This window comes from Chroicocephalus ridibundus, chromosome 26 (assembly GCF_963924245.1).
Source record: "Chroicocephalus ridibundus chromosome 26, bChrRid1.1, whole genome shotgun sequence".
In the NCBI taxonomy this organism is placed as follows: Eukaryota; Metazoa; Chordata; class Aves; order Charadriiformes; family Laridae; genus Chroicocephalus; species Chroicocephalus ridibundus.
The window spans coordinates 118,598-143,433 of NC_086309.1; the positions used below are offsets into that span (position 1 = coordinate 118,598).

The 24,836-nt window shown below is 63.3% G+C and overlaps 2 protein-coding genes and 1 long non-coding RNA gene across 15 annotated transcripts; 2 read left to right on the plus strand and 1 right to left on the minus strand.

Moving 5' to 3' along the window:
* Nucleotides 1–123: 123 nt before the first annotated feature.
* SAE1 (SUMO1 activating enzyme subunit 1) lies at nucleotides 124–7,020 on the plus strand. The gene is made up of 9 exons (XM_063318478.1): nucleotides 124–282; nucleotides 2,775–2,886; nucleotides 3,648–3,821; nucleotides 4,358–4,500; nucleotides 4,674–4,773; nucleotides 5,813–5,894; nucleotides 5,984–6,128; nucleotides 6,645–6,714; nucleotides 6,847–7,020. Exons 1-9 carry the CDS (start codon nucleotides 182–184, stop codon nucleotides 6,937–6,939), a joined length of 1,020 nt encoding a protein of 339 aa, XP_063174548.1. The 5' UTR covers nucleotides 124–181; the 3' UTR covers nucleotides 6,940–7,020.
* Nucleotides 7,021–8,836: 1,816 nt separating this feature from the next.
* Nucleotides 8,837–12,094, minus strand: LOC134507691 (uncharacterized). The gene is made up of 4 exons (XR_010068938.1): nucleotides 11,727–12,094; nucleotides 10,727–10,981; nucleotides 10,034–10,218; nucleotides 8,837–9,051 (listed from the first exon to the last, which is right to left on the minus strand). It is a non-coding gene; the product is annotated as an uncharacterized LOC134507691 (long non-coding RNA).
* A 2,978-nt stretch (nucleotides 12,095–15,072) lies between these two features.
* Nucleotides 15,073–24,289, plus strand: LOC134507689 (C5a anaphylatoxin chemotactic receptor 1-like). Of its 13 annotated transcripts, none has more exons than XM_063318493.1 (14): nucleotides 15,076–15,344; nucleotides 16,144–16,248; nucleotides 16,512–16,649; nucleotides 16,751–17,014; nucleotides 17,781–17,864; nucleotides 17,971–18,147; nucleotides 18,258–18,445; nucleotides 18,530–18,694; nucleotides 18,846–18,906; nucleotides 19,020–19,386; nucleotides 19,569–19,724; nucleotides 19,859–19,932; nucleotides 20,664–20,736; nucleotides 22,711–22,851. In XM_063318493.1, exons 1-13 carry the CDS (start codon nucleotides 15,342–15,344, stop codon nucleotides 20,712–20,714), a joined length of 1,833 nt encoding a protein of 610 aa, XP_063174563.1. In that variant the 5' UTR covers nucleotides 15,076–15,341; the 3' UTR covers nucleotides 20,715–20,736; nucleotides 22,711–22,851. The 13 variants fall into 13 exon arrangements, with proteins under 13 accessions (XP_063174560.1, XP_063174565.1, XP_063174563.1 ...); XM_063318492.1 differs by having other exon boundaries at nucleotides 20,664–20,758; nucleotides 22,711–22,838; XM_063318490.1 differs by lacking the exon at nucleotides 20,664–20,736 and having other exon boundaries at nucleotides 15,073–15,344; nucleotides 22,711–23,029.
* Nucleotides 24,290–24,836: the final 547 nt, after the last annotated feature.

Here is a 24,836-nt window from a genome sequence, read left to right on the forward strand (position 1 = left end):
GGCGGGAGAAGCCACTCGAGGTGGTTGTCCCATGGAGGAGCGGCCGTGGGGCGGCGGGAGCGCTCGGTGCCGTGGGATGGATCCCCCCACGCCCCGGCGGTGGAAGTGGAGCGGTGCCGGGCGCCGCGCTCGCGCGGGCCGCCAGGGGGCGCCGCGCCGGCCCTGAGGCGGCGGCGGCGGGATGGTGGAGAAGGAGGAGGGTGGCCCCGGCGGCATCAGCGAGGAGGAGGCGGCACAGTATGACCGGCAGATCCGGCTGTGGGGGCTTGAGGCCCAGAAACGGTCAGTGGGGGCTGGGGCTTGTGGGGGAAGACGGAGGGGAGCCCTGGGGGTCCGGGGGTGGGGGCCCTGAGGCCTCTGAGGGACCCTGAAGGAGCTTGTGGGGGGCCTGGCGGGGTCCTGCAATATGAGGGGGGCTTTGGAGGAGCTTGTGGGGGGCCCTGTGAGGGCCTGGAGGGGCCCTGCAATATAAGGGGGGCCTTGGAGTGGCTTATGGGGGCCTTGGAGGAGCTTTGGTGGGGGGGGGGGGGGGCCTATAGGGGCTTGGAGTGGCTTATGAGGACCTTTGAGGAGCTTGTGGAGGGCCCTATAGGGGCTTAGGGGGGTCCCACAGCCTGTGAGGGACGCTGTAGGAGCTTCGGGGGCGGTGGGGGGGGGGGCTATAGGGGCCTGGAGGGGCTCTGCAATGTGAGAGCAGCCTTGTAGGGGCTTATGGGGGTGTATAGGAGATTGTGGAGGGTCCTATGGGGCCTGGGGAGGGGGCTGCGATGTGAAGAGAGCTTGGTGTTGGGGGGCTATAGCAAGCTAGAGAGCTTGTTGGAGGTCTATAGAGGCCTGGGGGGGCTTGTGGGGGGGTCTGGAGGGGCCCTGTAACGTGAGGGAGCCCTATAGAAGCTTGGGGGGTAGGGAGCTGGAGGGGTCCTGCAGTGGGGGGCCTTGGAGTGGCTTATGGGGGCCCTATGGCCTGTGGGAGGCCCTGGAGTGGCCTTGTAATGGCAGGGGGGGGAATGACCCTACAGGAACTTGTGGGGGCCTACGGGGACCCTATAGCGTGTGGGAGGGCCCTATAGTGGCTTCTATGATGACTTAACCACTGTGGGGGGAGCCCTCAGGAGCTTTGTAGGGGCTTCAGAGGGTGGTCAGCGGTGGGTACGTAAATATATAGGGTCTACAGGGGCTTGTGGGGGTCTGTGGGGTCTCTGCCTGATCCCATGCACGACTCAGGCTTAGCCAAACTCCTCCTAGTGCTCATTTGGGTGAAATTTGTGCGAAAAATAAAAAAGATAAACAGCTTCTGATTCGTTCCCAGCTGGAATCACAAAGCATCCGCTCCCCTCCACCGGTGCCTGCGTCTTTCCCTGCTACAAACCCTCTATTTTCTCTAGAAGGATGGGGCTTTTTTTCAGTTATCAAGTTATTTTTTTGTGGCCCTTTTCTGCAGCCCCTCCAGACTTCTCGTTTCTGATTTCTTGGGTGTTTCCCTGGGAACAGTGGTGGGGTTTGTTCAGGAGAAGGTGGAACAACCCCGAAAGATAGAAATCCTAGCAGTCACAGGGTTGGAAGGGCTCTCTGGAGATCATCCCGTCCAACCCCCCGGCCAGAGCAGGGTCACCCAGAGCAGGTGGCACAGGGACGCGTCCAGGCGGGTTCGGGATGTCTCCAGAGGCGGAGACTCCCCCACCTCTCTGGGCAGCCTGTGCCAGGGCTCTGCCGTCCTCAAAGGTAAAGAAGTTCCTCTCGTGTTTAGGTGGAGCTTCCCGTGGTCAAGTTTGTGCCTGTTACCCCTTGTCCTGTCCCCGGGCACCACTGAGAAGAGCCTGTCCCCATCCTCCTGACACCCCCCCTTTCAGTATTTCTAAGCGTCGATAAGGTCCCCCCTCAGCCGTCTTTTTTCCAGCCTGAAGAGACCCAAATCCCTCGGCCTTTCTCCATCAGGGAGGTGTTGCAGCCCCCTCAGCATCTTGGTAGCCCTTTGCTGTCCCCTCTCCAGCCGTTCCCTGTCCCTCTTGACCCGGGGAGCCCAGAACTGGACCCACAACTCCAGGTGCGGCCTCCCCAGGGCGGAGCAGAGGGGGAGGATGACCTCCCTCCACCCGCTGGCAATAGGAAGATGAACATAATACTGTTGCTGAACGTGGATAAAAACGAGTGTGAAAATAGCCAAAAAAGCAGGGATCGCTCTGTTTAACAGACAAAATTATCGCTCGGTCCTGAGTAAACTTGATTTTATCGGAAAACCCATACAGACAAGGCGAGAGGAAAAAAAAAAAAATCTAAATGATAAAAGGGGAGGAAAACGCATCGGTCAGTTATTCGGAAAACTTAAAACTTGCCTGCATGGTTTTGTGCTCTAATGAATATACACAAAAATGTATTATTTTCCCGTTTATCCGCATCCCAGTGCAGCTCCAGCCTTTAGCCTTTTTTTGGGGGGGGGGGGAGGCTATTAGCAACCCTGAAATGTGTATTACAGCGAACGTCCGCTGCCTTTGCTAAAAACCAACACAACACTTGGCTGTTATTCCCTCTTCCAAAGCTGCAAACGCTCTTTTTTTTTTTTTGCGGGGGATTTTCCCAAATTCCCCATTTCTGACAGCTTCCCTCTTTCTCTCTTGGCTTCCAAGTTGCGTTAAACCTGCTTTTGCCCTGGCAGGGATGCGGAGGAGTGTGGATTTCTTCTCCAGCCGTATTTATCCGCCGTGTTTTCTGTCTGAGCTCCGATTTGCCGTCGCTCCATGCGAGCCTTTAACTTTCCCCGAGTGTTTTTTCCACAGGTTACGAGCTTCCCGGGTGCTGCTGGTGGGGATGAAGGGATTGGGAGCCGAAGTGGCGAAGAATCTCATCTTGGCAGGAGTCAAAGGCTTGACCATGTTGGACCATCAGCAGGTGAGGAGCTCGGCGGGAGCCTGCGGGACGGCGGGAGCCCTCGCTCGCTCCTTTTCTGGGGAGAAATATTCCCGTTTGGGGTGGAATTATTCCCTTTTGGGGCGTGTAAGGGTTTGCGAGGCTGTGTTCCTTCACCCCCCTCAAGCTGGGGGCCGAACTGCCGCCTCCCCTGTCCCTCACTGGGTGTCCTCGGGTGCTGCGCCCCGCTCTGAGAAGCCACCTTATTTTTGGGGACGCTTGTTAGGCTTTTGCGGAGCCCTCTCCCTTCTGTCTCCCTCGGGACGGCCGCTTCCCGTCTTTATCTGGGGCTGGCAGGCGCGTGCGAAGCAAATGTGTGGGGGCTCAAAGCTCCTACCGCGAGTTTCGGGGGGCCCCCAGAAAGACTCCGCTGGCGGGTTTGAATTCCCGCTGGCGGGTTTGAATTCCCTGTCCGCAGCTTTGTGCCCCGCGGAAAACGCCTTTCTCCGGCAGACGCGGCCTTTAGGTTACGGCGCGGCGGCTCCTCGGGCGCAAGAGGGAGCTGCAAGCTCAGGAGCAGGGAGAAGCGAGCGCCAAGGTGGTGGTGGTGGGGGAATTGAAAATATTCAATTCAGCGCAAAATAACCAGGGATTTGGGATGTTTTTTTTAGTCCTCCTCGCCATGAGTTTTCCTGCAAGGATGGCACGGCTTCCCTTTTCCCCGTTAATTCTCCCTGCGCGGGGTGGGGGGTGTTCCCTTCATGGCGAGACTCACTTTTCCCCGCTTTTTCTCCCCGTTTTAGGTTTCCCGAGAGGATACGCGAGCTCAGTTCCTCATCCCGGGGGGTTCCTTGGGCCGGAACCGAGCGGAAGCCTCCCTGGAGCGGGCGCAGAACCTCAACCCCATGGTGGACGTCAAAGCCGACCCCGAGAATGTGGAAAACAAACCCGAGGAGTTTTTCACCCAATTTGATGCAGTACGTGTGTGTGTGGGGGGGGGAAGTCCCTTTAGGCAGCACCCCTGATTTTTTGGGGAGGGGGGTGGGATGAGGCTGGGAGTTGTAAGAATTTGTTTCTTGATTCATCCGGGTGGTGAAAAATCCAACGGTGACTCCAAGAAGCGAGAGCAAGAGGAGGAAAAAAAAAAAACCCCAAATGTCCATCCGGGGTCTTGTAGCTCCCGCAAATCAGCGGTGGGAGGCGTCGAGGGGAACGTAAAAAACTGATTCGGATAAACTTTGCTCTGCTCCCGGCCTCTGAGCTTTAAAAATAAATATATTTAGCTTCGATTTTCACCCGAATTAGCCGGAAACGGGCCATCCTATCCCCCAAACCGAATTATTCCCGAAGCGGAGGCTGTTGGAATCCACCCGTGCGAATGGGAGGGGAAAAATCCCTAATGACCCCGGAGCGCTGGGACCCGAAACGGGGAGGATTTTTCCCCCCAAATTATCCCCCCCCCCCCAAAAAAAAAAAGAAAAAAAGGGAAAAATGTTGGAATTTGTGCCCTCAGGTGTGTTTAACCTGCTGCTCCCGCGACGTGATGGTGAAAATCAACCAGATTTGCCACAAAAACAGCGTCAAATTCTTCACCGGCGACGTTTTTGGCTACCACGGTTATATGTTTGCTGACCTCGGGGAGCACGAATTTGTGGAGTGAGTCTGGGGAGGGGGCGGGGTGGGGGGAAGTGGGATAAGGGGGGAAAACCAGGAAAGGTTGAAATCTTAAATAAATTGGGGGAGGGGGGAAAAACCCGTTGGGGTTTTCTCAAAGTTCAAATTGTTGGTGTGTTTTTTGTTTTTTTTTTTTGTTTTTTTTTCTTTCCTAGAGAGAAAACCAAAGTGGCCAAAGTCACCCCGGGGGTGGAAGATGGGCCGGACACTAAAAAAGCCAAACTGGATTCTCCGGAGACCACCATGGTGAAAAAAGTAAGCTGGAGGGAGGGGGGGAAATCCCGGAAAGCCCCAAAATTGCTGAGACTTGGGTTATTTGGGCGGCTCCGTTGCATCCGGGGCTGGGGGGGGGGGGGGGGGGCGGGGTGTATGTGTGTGGAATTTTTGGCAGCTCCCGGCCGGATCCTTCACCCCAGACCCAAAACCACCGCGGGGATTTGGGTTATTTGGGCGGCTCCGTTGCATCCCTGGGGGGAATTTTTGGCCGGATCTTTCACCCCCCGCGGCGCTTTAAAGGTTTGGTTTTTTGACTTTCCTCTCTGCCCATACTGGTTTGATACTGGTTTGATACTGGTTTCAGTGGGGGAAGGGGAGTTAAAGCAATTCTTAGAGCTTTTTAAGTGGCAGCCGGGCCATAAACCTGCATTTTGGGTGCTGCAACTGAGAGCCGAGCTCCCTTTCCAGCGGGATTCCCAATTTTTTTGCCGGAGCGGGGGCCAAAACCTGCTCCAAAAAAAGAACTTTCTGACATGAAAATGCCTCTGGCCGGGTCATTCTTTACCTCTCCCAGCTGGAAATTTAACGGAGGAGGGGAAATCCCCTGGGATTTTACCCGGCTGTGAGGGGAACGTGAGCCGAGCCGGCGGATTAACGCCCTTTTTGTGCCCCCTTTTTGCCCCCCCGCCTCCCTCGGAAGGGCCAGGAATATTCCCCGGATTCCAATGGAACCAGCTGTCGCCTAATTCCCATTTGGATCCGGGGGAATTCCGAATTCCACCGGATCCCGCATGCCGACTGAGGGATGGGGCTCCCCCCTGTATCCCCCCCTCCTTTAACACCTCCAAAAATTGGGATTTTTTCCCAAAATTCCGGAATTTTATGCTGGGGGGGTTATTAGCACGCTTAATATTTTAATTAAATAGGGATATACCTTTGCAGAGTGGGGCCGAGGGGATGAATGGCTTCCCAGGAAATTTATGGATTCCCGGGAAAAGGGGGGGGGGGGGAACATTCCGCCTGGAATTTTGGGGGGTCTTTTTCATATTTTCTCCCCCCACCCCCCCGGCCCCGGCAGCGGGTGGTTTTTTGCCAGCTGAAGGAAGCCCTGGAGAAAGCGGCTCCGAAACGCATCGCTCCCGATTATTTCCTCCTCCAAGGTAAAATCCCTGCCGGCAGTGGGAAATCCGGGAATTCTGATGGGATGAAGGTTTGATCTGGGATTATTTCTCCCCCCGCCTCCCCCCAGTTCTGTTGAAATTCCGGACAGATAATGGTCGGGATCCATCCCCCCAAAATTACTCCCAAGACTCCCAGTTGCTCCTCCAGATCCGCCGGGATGTTTTGGAAGCGCTGGGAGTCGGTGCCGACCTCTTGCCGGATGAATTCGTCAGGTAGGGTCACTCATTAGCTAATTACCCCTTCCTAATTACCGTTCCTAATTAACCTTCTCCGAGATGACCCGCTCCGACCTGTCCTTGCTTTTCCCTCTGGGTCACCGGGGATTAACGGCTCCACGGAGGCCGTTCGCTGCCCCCAAGGTCTCCGGGGATTGATTCCGGGCCGGATTCCGGCTCACCGAGATCCCCAGGGATCCCCACAGGGACCTTGACCCTCCCCCTCGTCATGTCCCCGCGGGTGATGCCGGTGTCACCCCCCCGGGGAGGGGGGGGGGGGGGGGGGGGTGTCCCTTTGGCCCCCGGCGTGTCCCCACACGCTGCCCACCCGGAACGACGGGAATGTCCCCACCAGTTTTGGGGAGGGGGGGGTGTGGTATTTTTAGCAGGGTGGCACCAAGCCCGCGGTGGCCTGTCCCTGTCACTGCCCCCTCCTTGGCCGGGGGGGGGTTGGGGTATTTTTTGGGGGGGAAAATGGTGATTTTGGGGGAATGAAATGGCGCTTCTTTTCAGCTATTGCTTCTCGGAAATGGCTCCCGTCTGCGCCGTGGTGGGGGGCGTCCTGGGCCAGGAGGTCGTCAAGGTAACGGCTGTTTAATTTTTGGGGGGGGGGGGAATCGCCATATTGGGGAGAACCCTAATTATCACTAATTAAATTTTTCCTTGCCCTCTTCCCCCCCCCCCCCCCCCCCCCCAATCCCGGCCCTTTCCCAAGGCCCTGTCCCAGCGGGACCCCCCCCACAACAACTTCTTCTTCTTCGACGGCATCAAGGGCAACGGCGTCGTGGAGTGTCTGGGCCCCAGCTGAGGGGGGCCACCAATTTGGGGGGTGGGGGGTGCAATTCCCCTTCCCCCCCCCTCCCCCAGCGGTTATGGGTTAAATGTGGGGTGTGGCCCCCCTTCCCTCCCCTCCCCCCCCCCCGCAGTTCTCGATGGTGGGGTTTTTTTGGGGTTAATAAAGTCTCGTTTCTAAAAAGTGGTTTATTTTGGGGGGCGGGAGCTGAGCTGCCAAGGGCGGGGGGGGGGGGAGGGAGGGATGCACCCCCAAATTTTATGGACCCCCAAACCTTGCACCCCCAAACCCCACAGATGCCCAAAACCCCCCCATCTCCATCCCTGGACCCCCAAACCCCACGGATCTCCATCCCTAGACCCCCAAGCCCCATGGATCCCCATCTCTGCACCCTCAAACCCCATGGATCTCCATCCATGGCCCCCCGAAGCCCCACAGATCTCCATCCATGGACCCCCAAGCCCCACGGACCTCTATCCACGGCCTCCCACACCCCACGGATCTCCATCTCTGCACCCCCAAACCCCACGTATCTCCATCCATGGCCCCCCAAGCCCCACCGATCTCTATCTATGGCCCCCCCACACCCCACAGATCTCCATCCCTGGACCCCCAAGCCCCACGGATCCCCGTCCCTGCACCCCCAAACCCCACGGATCTCCATCCATGGCCCCCCAAGCCCCACGGATCCCAATCCCTGCACTCCCAAACCCCACGGATCTCCATCCCTGGACCCCCAAACCCTATGTACCCCCAAAATCCAAGGATCTCCATCTCTGCACCCCCAAAGCTGACAGATCTCCATCCCTGTATCCCCAAGCCCCATGGATCTCCATTGCTGCACCCCCAAACCCCATGGACCCTCCAAACCCCCCTGATCTCCATCCCTGGATCTCCAAGCCCCATGGATCCCCATCCCTGCACCCCCAAGCCCCACAGGTCTCCATCCATGGACCTCCCAACTCCAAGGATCTCCATCCCTGGACCCCCAAGCCCCATGGATCGCCATCCCTGGACCTCCAAACCCCAAGGATCTCCATCCCTGCACCCCCAAACCCCACAGACCCCCAAGCCCCACAGCTCTCCATCCCTGCACCCCCAAGCCCCATGGATCTCCATCCATGGACCTCCAAACCCCAGAGTCCCATCCCTGCACCCCCAAACCTCATGGACCCCCAAACCTCATGGACTCCCACCCCTGCAGCCCCAAAAACCTCACGGACACCTCCCCCCGCCAAACCCCATGGATCCCTGTCCCATGGACCCCCCCAACCCCATGGAGCCACATCCTGTGGACTCCCCCCCCCCCCCCCCGCAAACCCCATGGACCCCCAGTGCCATGAACCCCCCCAAACCCCACGGATCCACACCCCATGGACCCCCCCCCAAACCCTGTGGACCCCCCAAACCCCGTGGACCCCAAACCCCATGGACCAACCCCATGGACCCCTAAATGCCATAGATCCCCAAGCCCCATAGACACCCCCCACCCCAAACCCCATGGACCCCCACCCCGGCCCCCCCCAAACCTACAGACCCCCCCAAGCCCTACGGGCCCCCCCCCCCCCCCCCGACCCCACAGAGCACCCTCCCCCCCAGCACCACACGCCCTTTTCCTTAAATTCTTTTTATTGAAAAGAAACGTACAAAAAAATGGAAATGATCATATACAGCCCCCCCCATATACACCCCCCCTATATACACCCCCCTATATACAGCGCCCCCCCTATATACACCCCCCCGCCCCCTATATACACCCCCCTATATATAATGTACAGCCCCCCCCTATATACAGCTCCAACGTACAGTATATACACACCGCTGTGCCCCCCCCCCCGCACCCCCCCCCACCCCCCGGGCACGGGGAGGGGGGGGCTGCGACCGCAGCAGCACCACATGGCAGGGGGGTGGGGGTGTGTTCCCCCGTGTCCGCCCCCCCCCCCCCTTTTTCTTCCCCACGCCCCTCCTCCCCCCAGTTAAACCCCAATAAATTAAATAAATATAATTGGGGGGGGGGGGGGGGGGGCGCTAGTTGCCTTCCCTCCCCTGCAGGTTGTAGACGGCTCCCAGCAACTGCGAGACCAGGCGGTAGAGGTGACCCCAAAACACGCCGCCGACGCCTCCCCGCTGCTGCCGAAAGGTCTTAATTAGTGTTAATTAATCCTTAATTGGGGGGGGGTGGTGCGTTTAATTTTTTAGGGGTGTCCCGTCCCCCCCCCCCCCGCCACACGCACACCCCTCGGCGCCGCCGCTGGCTCCCAGCCTTCCAGCTATTTATAGGCTGTGAGTCAGCGGCCGGCTCGCACGCGTGCGGGCAAACGAGCCGCCAGCTTGGGGAGGCCGGGGGGGGGGGGCTTTCGGGCCAATTTTGGGGTGCCCCCCCTCATTTTTGGGGTGCCGCCCCCCCCCCAAGTTAGGGAGTGAGCTCCCCCAGAGAAGCGCCGCTCCCTTGCGGCGAGGGGGGATAACGCAGGGGATGGGGGGGAGTGGTGGTGGGGGATTTTGGGGGTGCCCCCCCCCCAAAGTGACCCGGGGGGAGCACCCTCCTTAATTTTGGGGGCTCCTCCCCCCATTTTGGGATGTGTGTCGTCCTCCCCCCGCAAAAAATAACACTCCCCCCCCCCCCCCCCCCCCCGCCGGGGATACGCAAGGAGTAACAGTGCTAATGGGTTGATAACCCCGGGAATGGGTGGGATTTTGGGGTGCCCCCCCGAAATTGTCCACGGGGGCCCTCCCTCAATTTGGGGGGTGCCCCCCCTCAATCTGGGGGTGCCCCCCCCGAAATAACACCCATTACCCCCAGGAACGTACAGGGCATAACACTGCTAATGGGTAGATAAGCACAGGAATGGGTGGGATTTCGGGGTGCCCCCCCTCAAATTGTCCACGGGGGGGCCCCCCCTCAATTTGAGGGTGCTCTCCCCAAAACTTGGGGGGCCCCCCCCCCCGGCATGAAGTTACACCCAGGGAGCAAGAAGCCCAGGGAATAACCCTGCTAATGGGTGGGTAACCCCGGGAATGGGTGGGATTTTGGAGCGTGTCCCCCCCCAGATTTTGGGGTGTTGTCGTGTGTGTCCCCCCCCATTTTTGGGGTGCCCCCCCCCCTCACCTGCTGCTCGTAGGTCTGCTGGAAGGCGTCGCCCAGGCGGCGCAGGCGGGCGCCCAGCTCCCGCTCGGGGCCGGGGGGGTCCCCGGGGAGGTGGCCGTTGGGGACAGCCCCCCCCCCGGCTTCCCCCCCCCGCTTTGTGGGGGGCCCTCGTGGGGGGGGCCCGTTCTCCATGGGGTGAAACTCGCCTGGAGAAGGAAGGGGGGGGTGGGGGTGAGGTCAGTGCTGCACCCCGTGTAGCCGCCCCCCCCACCCCCCCAAAAAAAAACACCGGGGGGGGGGGGGCGCTACCCTGACTCTGGTTCTGTGGGGAGTTGGGGAGCACCTCCCGCCCCCCCCCCCGGGAATGGGGACCCCCTCCACGGGTATAAGGACCCCCTCAGGGGTTTAAGGACCCCCCCCTTCAGTATAGGGAGCCCCCCCCCCAGGCCATGAGGGCGCGTGGACCCCCCCACGGCCATGAGGACCCCCCCCACGGGCAGGAGACACCCCCCCCCCAGGTGTGTTGACCCCCCCCATGGCCATAACGACCCCCCCCCATGGGTGTGTGCCCCCCCCCCCCAAGTGTTCACGGCCCCCCCCCCCGGCCTTAACGCCCCCCCTCCACGGGTGTGTGCCCCCTCCCCCGGGTGTGTTGACCTCCCCCATGGCCATAACGACCCCCCCACGGGTGCGTGCCCCCCCCCAAGTCCTCACCGTGGGTGGCGGGGGGGGGTCCTGGCGTCCCGCAGCGACAGAGGCCGATGGCGCGGGCGGGGTGCGGCGGGGGGGGCAGGCCGGGACACCCCCCCCCCGGGACAGGCGCAGCTCAGGCGGGGGTGGCGGCGTGGGGGGGCCAGGGGGACCCGCAGGCCCAGCGGGCCCCCCCCCGCGGCGGCAGGCGGGGGGTGCGGGCGGGGGGGCGGGCGGCTCGGCGAGGGACCCTTCGCTGGCCATCGCTGCCGGGGGGGTCTGCGGAGACACGAGTGGGGGGGGCGGAGGGGGGGGGTGGTGTCAGCGTCTCCCCACGCGTGGTGGGACCCCCCCCCCCAGACGCTGCGCCCCCCCCGCGAGCCCGCCAGGGGGCGCCCTTGGGGAGCGGGCGGTGTTTGTAAACAAACCGGGCAGCGAACCCCCCCCCCCCACCTCCGGCGACACGGCGGGGACCGGGACCGCGGACACGCGTGGCACTCCCTCGCCGGGGGGGGGCACAACCCCCCCACCCCCCCTTCATCATCCTCCTCCTCCTCCTCCCCACGGGGGTCACCCCACGAAATGGTGGGGGGGAGGGAGAGGAAGAAAGAGACCCCCGCGCCTGACACCCCCCCCCCGCCCGTGCACCCCACCCTTCCCGCTTCCCGGGGGGGGAACCCACGGGGTCGCGCGTGGCCCCCTCCACCCCCCTCCAGTCCCCTCAGGGGGGGACCCCCATTGCGACCCACCCCGGACCCCCCCCCCGGGGGGCTCTCCCCTCCCCACTCCGCCTGACTCCCCTCACCCCCCACCGCACCCCCCGCGTGTCGTCCCGTCCCCCCCCCACGCGTGTCCCACCCCACGGGGGTCCCCCCTGCCGCACTCCCGCCACCTCCCCATGCCTCCCCCCACCCCACGCGTGCCCCCCCCCGGCGTGTGCGCCCCCCCACCAATGTGTCCCCCCCACGCGTGTCCCGTGTCGTGTTGTGTCGTGTCCCGTCGTCGTCCCCCCCCCCCCACTCACCGCAGCCGCATGAACCGCTCGCGCCGCCGGCACCGGCTGGGTCTGGCAGCGCGCGCCGCGCTGCCCGCTCTGGGCAGGGCCCCGCCCCCTCCCGCCGTGACGTCACCCCCCCACCGCCCCGCCCCCCCGCGGGCAAGTCGGGGCTTGTGCGGCCGGGAATCCCCGCCCCGCCCTCCGCGTGGGCGGGGCTTCGCCCCGGTGGGCGTGGTTTTACCCTGCTTGGGCGGGGCTTGGCCCCGGTTGGGCGGGGCTTCCCCGGGTGGGCGGGGACGAGGGGGCGGGCCCCGCGGCGGCCGCAGCCACTCAGCAGCCGCCGCCGCCGCCGCCGTTTCCAGGGGAAGGTGCCGCCGCCGCCGCCGCCCCGGTAACAGCGGGAAGGGGCCAACCAGGGGCCGCCGGGGCCCTCCGCACCCCCGGGACCCCCCAACCGGCCCCCCTCCGGTCACCCCCCGCACCCCCCCGTCCCCCCATCGGCCGGACCCTCCGGCCGCCCCCCCCCCACCTGCCTTCCCCCGCCGCCCCGCGCGCGCCGCCGCCGCCGCGCTCCTATTGGCCGCCGCCGCCGCCGCCGCAGCCAATGGGAAGCCGCGGCGGCGCTGTATCCAGCGGAGCGCGCGAGTGTGTGGGAACCGGCGGGGCCGGGGTGAATGGAGAGGGCGGCGTGGGGGCCGCGGGAGGGTAGAGGGGGCTATAGGGGGCCCACAGGGGCTATAGGGGGCCATAGGGGACTCCATAGGGGTCCTAGGGGACCAGATAGGGGCTATAGGTCCCAGCCATAGGTAACGCTGTAGGTACGGCCATGGGTGCATCTATAGGTAACGCTATAGGTACATCTATATGGGACGTTATAGGGAGCGCTATAGGTAGTGCCTGTAGGTACATCTATAGGGGCGGCTATAGGTGTGGTCACGGCTACCGGCTATAGGTAACACTGTAGGTACAGCCATGGGTTCATCTATAGGTACCAGCTATAGGTATAGGCCATAAGTACCAGCCATAGGTATGGCTATAGGTACTGGTCATGGGTACCAGCTGTAAGTTACGCTATAGATGTTGTCTATAGGTACTGCTTATGGGTTCTGCTATAGGTACCAGCTCTAAGTGCCAGCTATGGGTATAGCCATAGGTATATACAGCAGTAGCACTATGGGTACAGCTATAGATACAGCCATAGGTACCACCGTAAGTACAGCTCTAGTTAGCGCTACAGGTCCCGCTATAGGTACATCCATAGGTACCGCTATGGCCACTTCCATGAGAACAGCTATAGATACTGCTACGGGCACATCCATCTGTCCTGCTATAGGTCCCACTATAGGTGTGGTTGTAGCTCCATCCCACTATAGGCCCCGCTATAGGTCTGGCTGTAGGTTCAGCTGTAGCTCCATTCCACTGTAGGTCCGGCTATAGGTGTAGCTGTGGCTCTGCCCCACTATAGGTCCTGCTATAGGTCTGGCTATAGGTCCCATTATAGGCCCGGCTGCAGGTGCAGTTGAAGCTCCATCCCACTATAGGTACAGCCATAGGTCCAGCTATAGGCCCCGCTAGAGATACATCTACAGGACCCACTATAGGTCCTGCTACAGGTCCACCCGTAAGTCCATCCATAGGTGCCTCCATAGGTCCACCATAGGCCCCGCTATAGGTACACCCATAGGCCCATCCATAAATACATCCATAGGTCCCACTATAGGTCCAGCTATAGGTCCTGCTATAGGTACACCTATAGAACTCTCTGTAGGCCCCACTATAGGTCCCCTTATAGGTCCCGCTGTAGGTACATCCATGGGTCCTGCTATAGGCCCATCTGTAGGTCCCTCTATAGGTCCCTCTATGGGCCCCGCTGTAAGTCTCTCCATGGGCCCCACTGTAGGCCCCGCTATAGGCACATGCCTGGGTCCTGCCATAGGTCCCGCTGAAGGTACGCCTATAGAACCCTCTATAGGCCCCGCTGTAGGTACATCCCTGGGTCCCGCTATAGGTCCCGCTGTAGGTCCCTCCATAGGTCCCGCTATAGGCCCCTCCATAGGTCCCTCCATAGGTCTCACTATAGGCCCCGCTATAGGCCCCTCCATAGGTCCCTCCATAGGTCCCGCTATAGGTCCCGTCACAGGCCCCGGCCCGGCCGAGCCCGGCCCCGCCCCGCCCCGCGCGCCTGGCCCGGCCCAGCCAATCAGCGCGCGCCGCCGAGGCCAGAGCCGCAGCTGCCATGGAGACAGCCGGGGGGCGGGGCGGAGAGAGGCCACGCCCACCGCCCGCCCCGGTCACGCCCACTGCGGGAGGGGAGGGAAGGGGCCGCGCCGGGAGGCCACGCCCACCGCGGGGGAGGGGGGAGCGGGGCCGGGGGGGGGGACACGGCGACGAGGGGGGACACGGGGAGACACCGACACGGGGGGACGGGAGCGGACACGGGAGAAGGGGGACAGAGGGGACATGGCGATGTGGGGGGACACCGACACGGGGGGTCGGGGTGGGGACAGCGACACGGGGGGAACGGGGGACACGGGGACATGGGGACAGGGCGATGTGGGGGGACAGCGCAGGACACCGACACGGGGAGCGGGGCACATGGGGACACGGGGGGACGTGGGTCAGGGGGACAGATGGCGGCACACTGGGGGGACATGGGGACAGTGGGACACAGGGGGACATGGTGACGTGGGGGACACCAACGTGGGGACACAGGACACAGAGGCACGAGAACGTGGGGACATGGGGACACGGGGGACACCGACACGGGACGTGGGGACACCGGGGGATGTGGGGACAGGAGGGTATGGGGACATGGGGGAACACCGACATGGGGACAGGGGGATGTGGGGGGACAGGGGGACACGGGGACAGTGGGAAAAAGGGGCATGGGGACACTGGTGACATGGGAATTTGAGGACACACGGGCATGGGGACACAGGGACACTGACCCGGGGACAGGGGGACACGGGGGAAAGGGGACACAGGGACAGGGAGATGTAGGGGTGCTGGGAAGTGGGGACACGGGGACAACAGGGACACGGGGACATTGGGGGACGGCAACATGGGGGCATGGGACAGGAGGGCATGGGGACATGGAGGGACACATGGGGACACAGGGACGTGGGGACCCGGGGGGGACAACAGGGATGTGGGGACATATGGGGACAGATGGGGGGACACAGGGACGTAGGGACACATGGGGACACATGGGGACACACATGGGGGACACAGGGACGTGGGGACACAGGGGGGGACAACAGGGATGTGGGGACACAGGGGGACAGATGGGGGGACACAGGGACGTGGGGACACATAGGGGGACACATGGGGGACACAGGGACGTGGGGACACAGAGGGGGACAACAGGGATGTGGGGACACAGGGATGTGGGGACACATGGTGGGGGACATGGACGGACATGGGGACATGGGGACACATGGGGGGGACAGGGATCCCCAGCCAGGGAGGGGACAGAGGGACAGCCCATCCGCCCGTTGGTGGGCCCCACCGCTGCCTTCGCAATCGCCCTTTTAAGGCCCCCCCGATGCCCGCGGCGGAAGCGGAAGTTGCCGGGAGGAGGCGGCGGGGCAGTTGCGGCTGGTTGCCGAGGGCGCCGTGCGTGGCCTTGTCGCCGCCGCCGCCATGGTGAGGCCGGGCCCGGGCCCGGGCCCTCTTCCCGGGGGGCGCCGTGGGGTCGGGAAGGCCGCGATGGGGCTCTGGGGGGCCGGGGGAGGGCGGCCGGGTCGGGCCGGGGCTCTGGGGGACTGTCTGGGCCTTGTCGGGGGCCGGGGTGGGCCTCGGTGGGGCCAGGGTGAGTCGCCTGGCGCTGCTGGGGAGCGGCTGTGGGGCTGATGTGGGGTTGTGGGGGGGAGGCAACCTTGTCAGGGACCGATGTGGGTCTCTGGGAGGGCAAGTGGGGAGGCCGGACCTTGCCAGGGGGTCGGTGTGGGGCTCTTGGAGGTCGGTGTGGGGTTCGGAGGGAGCAAAACTTGCCGGGGGCGGTGTGGGTCGCCTGGTACTGCCTGGGGGGGGGGGGGGCAGACCTTGCTGGGGATCAGTGTGTGGCTCCTGGGGGGCCGGTGTGGGGTTCTGAGGGGACAGATCTTGCCCGGGGGCCGATGTGGGGCTGGGGTGCTGGTGTGGGGCTCTGAGGGGGTAGCTGGGGGCAGGGGGGGCAAACCTTGCCGGGGGTCGTATGGGTGCCCCGGGCACTACTGGGGGTCTCTAAGGGGTGATGTGGGGCTTTGGGGGGTGCGCTAGATCTTGCGGGGGGGGCGTGGGGCTCTGGGGGGTGGTTGTGGGGCTCTGGAGCTCCTTGTGGGTGGGCTGGCACCGCCGGGGGGGCAGTGTGGGTCTTGGGACGGAGGTGGGGGGGGGGTGGCTATGTGGGGCTCTAGTAGGGGGGGTCTCTGACCCCTTTACCCCCACCCCCCGCATCCCGCAGTCGGCCGCGCTGGACCTGCGCTCCAAGGAGGAGAAGGACGCGGAGCTGGACAAGCGCATCGAGGCTCTGCGCAAGAAAAATGAGGCCCTCATCAAACGATATCAGGTATCGGGGGGGGCGGGGGGAGGAGGGGGCACCTATGGGGCGCCCCCCATGGTCCGTTTCCCCCAACAATCCACCCCCTTCCCCCCGGCCCCCGCACGGAGGCGTGGAAGGCGCTTCCAGCCCCTAATCCCCTCCTGCGGCGGCTTAACGCTGGGTTTAACGTAATACGGAGCGGGGGGGGGGGCTGTTCTGCCCTTCCTTCCCCCCCCCCCCCAGATTTTATATCGGGGGGGACGACGGGGTTTGTCATATCGCGACGGCAGGAGATCGAGGAAGACCGGAAGAAAGCGGAGCAGGAGGGGATCGCGGTGACGGCGCTGCGGCGCGTGCGGCCCCCCGAGCCCAAAGCCGAGAGGCGATGGGTGGACGCTGGCACCCTCCAGGTCATGCTCTCCCCGGGGGTGAGTTTTTTTTTTGGGGGGGGGGCACAACACACCCACAGAATTGGGGGATGCTGTGGGTCTTGCTCACCCCCCCACCCCCATCTGTCTCCCCCCCGCAGGAAAAGCGCGTGGTGAAGGACAAGAAGACGTCGGGCCCCCCGAAACCCGGCCGCGGCGCCTCTCCCCGCGTTTCGGGGGGGCGCGCCGGGTTGCGGCCCCTGCGTTCCCCGCGGGGGGAGCCCCCCCCCGACGCCCTCTGGGAAGGGTCGGGGAGGGACAGCGGGACAGCAGCGGAGCGGGGGGGCGGGGGACGGCGCTTGAAGGGCCGGGGGGGGGCCGGCCCAGGGATGGGGGGCGACGCTGGCCCCGACCAAAAGTCCAAGGTGGGTGGTTCTGGGGGCCCAGGGGGGTCGTTTCGAGGGGATTGGGGGGGGGGGATGGGGGCCGGGGGGGGGTTTTGGATGCCGTGGGGGTGTTTCTGGGGAGCTGGTGGGGGAGGTTTGAGGGCTGGGGGTGGGGGGGGGTGTTGGATGCCGTGGGGGTGGTTTTGGGGGGCCAGGGAGGGTTTTTGGATGCCGTGGAGTTTTTTTGCTGGGGGGGGAGGGGGCAAGTGGGTTTTTTAGGGGGCCAGGGTGGTCTCTTGGGTGCCGGGGGGCGGTATTTGGGGGCCCGGGAGGGTTTTTGGATGCCTTGAAGGTTTTTTTTGGGGGGGCCAGGTAGGGTTTCTGGATGTCATGGGGTTTTTTTTGGGGGGGGTGGGGGGGCAGGAGGAGGCAGGTCCTCTCCAGGCAGAGGAACGTTTTTTGGATGCTTGTTGGGGGGGGGATTTTGAGGGGCCAGTGGGGTTTTGGCCGGGGGGGGGGTGTGGGGTGGGCAAGGTAGCTTTTTTTGCACATTATGTAGATTTTTGGGGGGGGGTCCAGGGGGGGTTTCTGCGGGCTGGCTGGGCTTTTTGGGGAGGAGTGTCCAGGCAGGTTTTTTGGATGCTGTGTGGGGTTTTTTTTTGGGGAGGGGGGGGGCAGGCAGTTTTTTGGATGCCGGCTGTTTTTTTTGGGGGGGTCAGTGGGTTCCCCCCCCCCTCCAAAGTGCTGTAGGAAAAAGGGGGTTTACTGGATTATTTTTTTGGGGGGGGGGGGTTCTCTTTGGCAGGAGTGGGAAGAGCGACGGCGGCGGAACATCGAGAAGATGAACGAGGAGATGGAAAAAATCGCGGAATACGAGAGGAACCAGCGGGTGAAGGGGGGGGCGCAGGGGAACGGGGAGGGTCGGGCGGTCGTGGCTGTCACCCCAGGGGATGACAATGTCCCTCGTTTCCTCCCCCCCCGCCCCACTGACGCAGGACGGGCTCCACGAGAAGAACCCGGTGCGGAATTTCTTGGACGACCCGCGGCGCAGCGGCCCCTTCCAGGAGGTGGATCGCAAGGAGGGCAGTCGCCGGCACGTCCGGAATTGGGGGGGGGCCGATTTCGACAAGGTCAAGGCTGGGATGGAGCGTGAAAAAACCTGGCAGGGCCCCGTACGTACCCCCCCTCCTTTTTTTTTAGGGGTTTCGGGGTGGTTTTTATCCCATTTTCGGTGGGGTTTGAGCCTTGGGGGGGGCAGAGCTTGAGCCGCGGCCGGTTGCAGGGACGACGTTCCAGTCCCAAAACTGGGGGGCAACTGGACATGACGCTTTCCATGACGGGACGGGAACGAGCCGAATACGTCCGTTGGAAAAAAGAACGGGAACAAATCGATCAGGAACGTTTGGCCCGACATCGGAAACCCACCGGGCAGTGGCGACGGGAGTGGGACGCCGAGAAATCGGACAGCATGTGCGTAATCGGGGAGCGGGGGGAGAAATGATTTTGGGGGGGGGGTTTTGAGACATCCCTGACGTCGCTTTGTCCCTTTTTTAGGTTCAAAGAGGGCTCGGCGGCGGCGCCCGGCTTGGACGCCGGTGGCGGGGAGGAAACCCGTCGTTTTCCTCCCAAACCTCCCACTTTTGGGGAATTTCTCACCCCCCGTCGCACCCAGCGGAGGAAAAAAGGCCGGGGCCAGGGGGCCGGGACCAAGCCCTACAGGTCGGTGGGGGCAGTGAGGATTTTTTTTTTTGGGGGGGGGGAGGGAGGGGCGGGGCTCACTTTCAACCCCCTTTTTTTTTCTGGATTTTGTTCCCTGAGATGTTTAGACCGTATTTTTTGCTCCCCCCCCCCCCCCCCCGCCCCCCCGCAGCATGCACGACAACCGGTGGGAGGAGAAGGAGGCGCCGAGCGACGAAGCCGAAAACCAGAGGGTAAAACGCCGCGACGGAGGTGGGGGGTTGGGGCAAAAAAAAATAGAGGCGGGTGGGTGGGTTGGCTGCAGGGTCCTGCTGCCCCTTTGACACCCCCAAATCTGTCCCCACAGGTGGAGGAAACCCCCAGCGGGGCCCCCCCGGAGCCCCCCGCTTCCCTGAGCCCCGAGGAGGACGAGGACCAGTGGGAGGACGTCAGCGAGGAGGAGGAGGAGGAGGAGGATGAAGGTGGCAGCCCAGGCTCGTCGAGCGAGGCCGAAGCCCCCCGCAGTGCGTCCCCCCCAGCCCAGCGTCCCCCCAGAACCGGGCCCCTGCCCCCCAGCACCCCCCCGAGCCCCTTTTCCCCCCTGGGGGGGCACCAGCCCGTCTGGGACTGGGGGGAGGAGATGGACCTGGCCTCCCCCCGCAGCAGCCTGGGGGACAGTCCCCTTTCGGGTCCCACTGTCCCCAAATCCAGAGGGGCCCCCGGAGAGACGCCAGGTAAAAGTTTGGGGGGGTGGGGGGGGGGAGGGCTCTGCCACAATTTGGGCTTGGGGGGGGCGGACGGGGACACACCAAACCCTTGGGATTTGGGGAGGGGGACACGTAGCCGCAGGAGAAGGGAAGGGGCCAAACAGGGGTTGATCGTGGTCTCTTTCCCCCCTCCTCCCCCGGCAACCCAGGGCTGAGCCCCCCGGAGCTGGTTGTCCCCCCCGGGGGGGTGCAGAGTCCCATTGAGCCCCCCCAGGGGGAAGAAGCCAGGCCCAACCCCCAGCGAGAGGCTTCTTCGGAAAAGCCGGCGGAGGCGACGGGGAGCCCGGCGGAGGACGGGACGCAAGGTGGCGAGGGGGAATCCGGGGCTGGGGGGGGCCGCTTCTCATCCCCGAAACTGGGAGGTGGAGGGGTCAGACCCCCCCATTTTTTTTCTATATTTTGGGTTTTACTTATTTTTTTTTTTTTTTCCTCCCTCCAGGAGCGCCGTTGCCCCCCTGCCAGCCGGATGCGGAGGCGGCCCCTGGCATGGTGGAGATCACGGATTTCCAGCGGGTGCGTTTCCGTAAGAACTCGCATTCTCCGGCCGCTCGTTAACAAGAGTTGCGGGGGGGGGGACGGGACGGGACGCACGCACGCACGGACTGACACCCCCCCACCCTCCGGCCTCTTTTTGTCTTGTCTTGTCTCTCTGTCCGTCCTTCCCAACCTTTGCTTTCCCGCCTCCGACGCTGCCGGAATGACTCTTGCCTGCCAACCAGCCCCGGAGCTGCCGCGCTTTCGCTCTCTCCGGCATCTCCCGCTTCGGGATTTTTGGGGGTTTTTGTGGGGAGGGGGGGGTTAGCTGGAAAAAAAAAAAACAAACAAGCAAAAAACTATGGCGCCGGGTGCTGCGGCTGCGACGTCTGTCTGTCTGTCTGTCCTGCATTAAAACTCTTCCCTCCCCAAACGGCCCCAGGGACTGGTCTCTCCCCACAGCTCTGGTTTTGGGGGGGGGGGGGGGAAGGTTGTGGGGCCGGGATAACGCACGCTGGGCTCGGAAAATGGCGGGGGGGGGCGGAGGGCAAAGCATCACCTCCCCCTTCCCTGCCGCTCTGGGGGGCGGGATGGGGCCCCACGGCCACCAGGAGGGTGCAGGCAGGGTCTGGGTCCCCCCCCAAGTTCTTGTCATCCGTGTCCCCCCCCCCCCCCCCATCTCTTGTCCCCGAGGTTGTTGGGTTTTTTTTTTTGCGGGGGAGGCCGGCGGGGGGTTGCCTTCACGCCACCTCCTTCTTCTCTCCCCCCAGGCCGGCCACGCGCCCCGATGTCCTCCGTCACCCGCGTCCCCCCCGCCGTGACCCCCGTGGCTTTCTAGAGACTGTGAGCCGGTGGGAGAGGCGAGGTGGGGGGGGGGGAATGGGGGGGGCACGGTGCACACACAAATATCACCTTCCCCCCCCCCCCGGGGAGGGGGGTGTCCCCAAGCATTGAGGAGCGGAGGGGGGGGAGGCAGCGCCGAGTGTCCCCAAAAGGGGTTTGGGGGCTCCAACCGTGCACACCCCCCACCCCGGGCACCTTTTTTTTGCCGGGGGGAGAGGGGGGGGGTCCCGTTCTCCTCCCGTGCTCCGGAGGTGGGCGGGAGGGGTGAGTTTGACACCCCCCCACCCCCATTTTGGGCCCTCTCCTCCCCCCGGCTCTTTGTAAAATAAACCTCCGAAACGTCTTTGCGCCTGGTCCTTGTTCACAGGGGGGTGTGTGTCCCCCCCACACCCCCACCTCACTGCTGGGGGTCCCCCCCCCCCGCAACGTGTGTGTCCCCCCCCCCTTAGTCTCGAGGCTGTGAAGGTAATGGGGGGGGGGTCCCAGTCCATGGAGCCTCCCGTGCGTGTTACTTTTTGGGGGTGGTTCCTGGTTTTTAGGGGTGAAACGAGGAGTGTTAAGAGCGGGGCGGGGGGCTCTGCCCTAATCCCCCCCCCCCCCCCCCCACCCCGGGGGACTGGTGGTGACACTCAGGGGACAGCGGGTCCCAGCCAGGAGAGGAGAAGGCCCCCAGCTCCCTGGCGGTGGCTGGTGACGTCCCCCGGACCGAGGCGGGGGGGTCTCCAACAAGCCCCGGGGACCACGAGGGACGTTCCCAGCTGTCCCCGGCCTCACCTTTGAGTTAAACCCCCCCCTCCTCCCCCCCCCCGAAAAAAACCCCACCATTTTTGGGGTTTATACCTCATTTTCCAGCTGTGCCGCCTGCGGACGAAGCTTCCCCAGCCCCGCTGCCCCCCCCCGCCCTCGGTGGCTTCTTCTTTTTGTTTTTTTTCTTTTGTTTTTTTTTTTTTTTTGGTGTCCAACCATGAATTCTTCCTTCCCCCCCCGCCAACTCCTCACCCCGCCGTTGCTTCCTCTTCGGTGCCGTATAAAACCCCGACGGCACCTCCTTGTCCTCGGGGAGCGCGGCGGGAGACGCAGGTGAGCGACGGTGGGGGGGGGGGGGGGGCGGGTCGGGGGGCAGGGGGGGTGTCATCTCCGTCGTGTCTCCTCCTCCTCATCCCGTGCTCCCGGTGGCTGCACCGGCCAGCGGAGGATCCCGAACCTTCTCCGCGGTTTTTTTTCTGCTTCTCCTTCAGGGTTTTTCCCCCCCACGCCCCGTCTCTTGCTGATGATGGGCACAAAGAGGTTATTTTTCCGCCCCCCCCCCTCGGCCCCAACCCTGACCTGGGCTGTTGGGAGCCCAACCGAAACCCTCCCCGGTTGCGCCCCCCGAAGTAGACGAAGCTGCCGGAGCGACGGCTCCTGCGGCGTTTCCTCCTCCCGACTTCTTGCGCCACGGGGCCGAGGAAGTGGGGAAACCTCCGTTTCCTCAGTGACCGGGGTGTGGTGGGGGGGGACGGGACGGGGGGACGCACACACGACGCGCAGCCCGAAGGCAAGCGGTTGGGGGCTTCTCCCTGAGGAGCATCTCCACAGGTTGGTCTTGGAGGCGCCGGCTCTTTCCCATGAGGGGAGAGGATGGAGAGCCGATGATGACGACGGCCGTAGGGAAAAGCTGGTTTAGGAGGAGGGTGGTGAGATGCTGCTGCCCCATCTTCAAGGTCAGGTTGGGAGCTGGTCCCACCTTCAAGATGGGACTTGGAGCAACCTGCTCTAGTGGAATTGTCCTTGGCCAAGGTTGGGGCTGGGACTGGATGGTCTTTGGAAGTCCTTTCCAACCCAAACCCTTCCGTGACCCTAGGGATGGGGCTTGGAGTGACCTGCTCTAGTGGAAGATGTCCTTGCCCGTGGCACGGGGTTGGACCAGATGATCTTTGAGGGTCCCTTCAACCCCAACCGTTGCGTGATGGTCTAACAGAGTGTGGTTTCCAGGTTTCTGGTGGAGGATGGAATACCCAATGCCCGGTTACGCCTTCAATTACTCCGACGAGGACTCCATCTACGACTTCGATGGCTATGAAGTCTCTCACAGCTACCGCGCCATCCTGGCCCTCTACGCCCTCATCTTCCTCCTGGGCGTCTTGGGCAACGGGGCCGTCATCTGGGTGACCGGCTTCGAGCTGCGGCGCACGGTGAACGGCGTCTGGTTCCTCAACCTGTCTGTGGCCGACCTCCTCTGTTGCCTGGCCCTGCCTTTCCTGGCCCTGCCGCTGGTCCGTGACCACCATTGGCCGTTGGGCCGCTTCGCCTGCAAGCTGGTGCCCTCCCTCACCATCCTCAACATGTTTGCCAGCGTCCTCCTCCTGATGGCCATCAGCGCTGACCGTTGCGCCTTGGTGATGCAGCCGGTGTGGTGTCAAAACCACCGGACCCTGGGGCTGGCCCGGGGGGCTTGTGCAGCCGCCTGGTTCCTGGCCGGGCTCCTCACCCTTCCCTCCTTCATTTTCCGCACCACCCGTTCTGATGACTTTTCGGAGAAGACCACTTGCGTCATGGACTACCAGGCTGTGGGGCACCACCAGCACCTCACCGAGCTCATCATCTCCATCATCCGCTTCCTCTGCGGCTTCCTGATGCCTTTCGTGGTCATCACGGCTTGCTACAGCCTGCTCCTGGCCCGCATCCACAGCAAGGGCTTTGCCCGCTCCCAGAAGGCCATCAAGCTTGTCTTGGTGGTCATCATCAGCTTCTTTGTCTGCTGGTTGCCCTACCACATCGTGGGCTTGATCATGGCCTCCACCTATCCTCACAGCACCTTGTTCAAGGGCGCCCTGGAAGCTGACCCCATCGTGGCCGGCATCGCCTACATCAACAGCTGCATCAACCCCATCATCTACGTTGTCATGGGCCAGGACTTCAAGGACAAGTTCCAGCGGTCCTGGCGGGCCGTGCTGCGGGGCGTGCTGAGCGATGACCCCACCAGCACCATGGGGGACAGCAGGATGAAGACCAAGTCTACTGTGGACGACCAAAGCGTCAGCACCACCGTGTGACCCAGAGCAAGGTGGCTCCGGGGCTGGAACGTTGCTTGTTTTGTCTCAGGGCCACCACCGTCTCCTGGGCCTCCCACGGGGCCACCACCGTCTCCTGGGCCTCCCGCTGGGCCACCACCATCTCCTTGTCCCCTGGGGCTCCCGTTAGGCCCCATAGAGAGAGAAGGTGCCTCCATCGCCCCCGTGGTGGCAGGCTGGGGAAGTTGTGTGCCCACCTAAGCCTGGGGACCTCCTGGCTTCCTCGGTGGCCTGTCACCAGGGAGAGGACTTTGCCACGTTCTTCTGCTTCTCCAGCCCCAAGCATGGACCCTTTGCCCAGCTCCTCTCCTCTCTCAGCCCCATAAAAGCTGCCTCCCAGCCCCACGTCTCCACCACAAAGTGAGGTTCAAGCCAACCTTCTCTCCATCACACCAAAAACTCAAGTCCACCCCATTGATGGGGGTCCTTCACCCTCCCCCTGACCTCACCCTGTCCACGGCCACCAATAAATCTTGAAGCTCCTCAAGCCTTGAGCAAGAGCTCAGGCCCGTGGTTCTCCTTTTTTGGTTGGTTTGGGGGAAGATTTTTGCTGGCTCCGCACATTTTCATGGGGTGGGTGACGCAATAAGTGTCACAGCGTGTCCCCACCCACCTCCGGAAAGTCCTTGCGGTGGGTGCAGCAAACTCTGCTGGTGGAGGGCGGTGGCCGAGGTTGGGCTGATTTTTTCGCTGCCCTGGTGCTGCCCAGCCTGGGGGCAGGTGGGGCAGGGACAGTTGGGGACAGCAGGGATGGTTGGGGACAGTTGGGCACCATGGGTTGGGCACAGTGGAGATGGTTGGGGACAGTTGGGCACCTTGGGGACAGCAGGGATGGTTGGGGACAGTTGGGCACCATGGGTTGGGCACAGTGGAGATGGTTGGGGACAGTTGGGCACCATGGGGACAGCAGGGATGGTTGGGGACAGTTGGGTACCACCCAGATGCATGGGGACAGCTGGGGACGGGGGTGCGTGTGGGGGATGGTTGGGGACAGCGGGGACAGCATGGCACAGCGGTGATAGTTGGGGACAACACGGACAGTGGGGC

Excerpts from the sequence above, each read along its gene's own strand:
- LOC134507689 (XM_063318490.1), top strand. Across the intron at positions 17,865-17,970 it reads AATACGAGAGGAACCAGCGG|GACGGGCTCCACGAGAAGAA; the intron begins GTGAAGGGGGGG and ends CCACTGACGCAG. Across the intron at positions 19,933-22,710 it reads AGATCACGGATTTCCAGCGG|GTTTCTGGTGGAGGATGGAA; the intron begins GTGCGTTTCCGT and ends TGTGGTTTCCAG.
- SAE1 (XM_063318478.1), top strand. The coding sequence starts at position 182 with ATGGTGGAGAAGGAGGAGGGTGGCCCCGGCGGCATCAGCGAGGAGGAG. Across the intron at positions 5,895-5,983 it reads CGATTATTTCCTCCTCCAAG|TTCTGTTGAAATTCCGGACA; the intron begins GTAAAATCCCTG and ends GCCTCCCCCCAG. Across the intron at positions 6,715-6,846 it reads TGGGCCAGGAGGTCGTCAAG|GCCCTGTCCCAGCGGGACCC; the intron begins GTAACGGCTGTT and ends CCCTTTCCCAAG.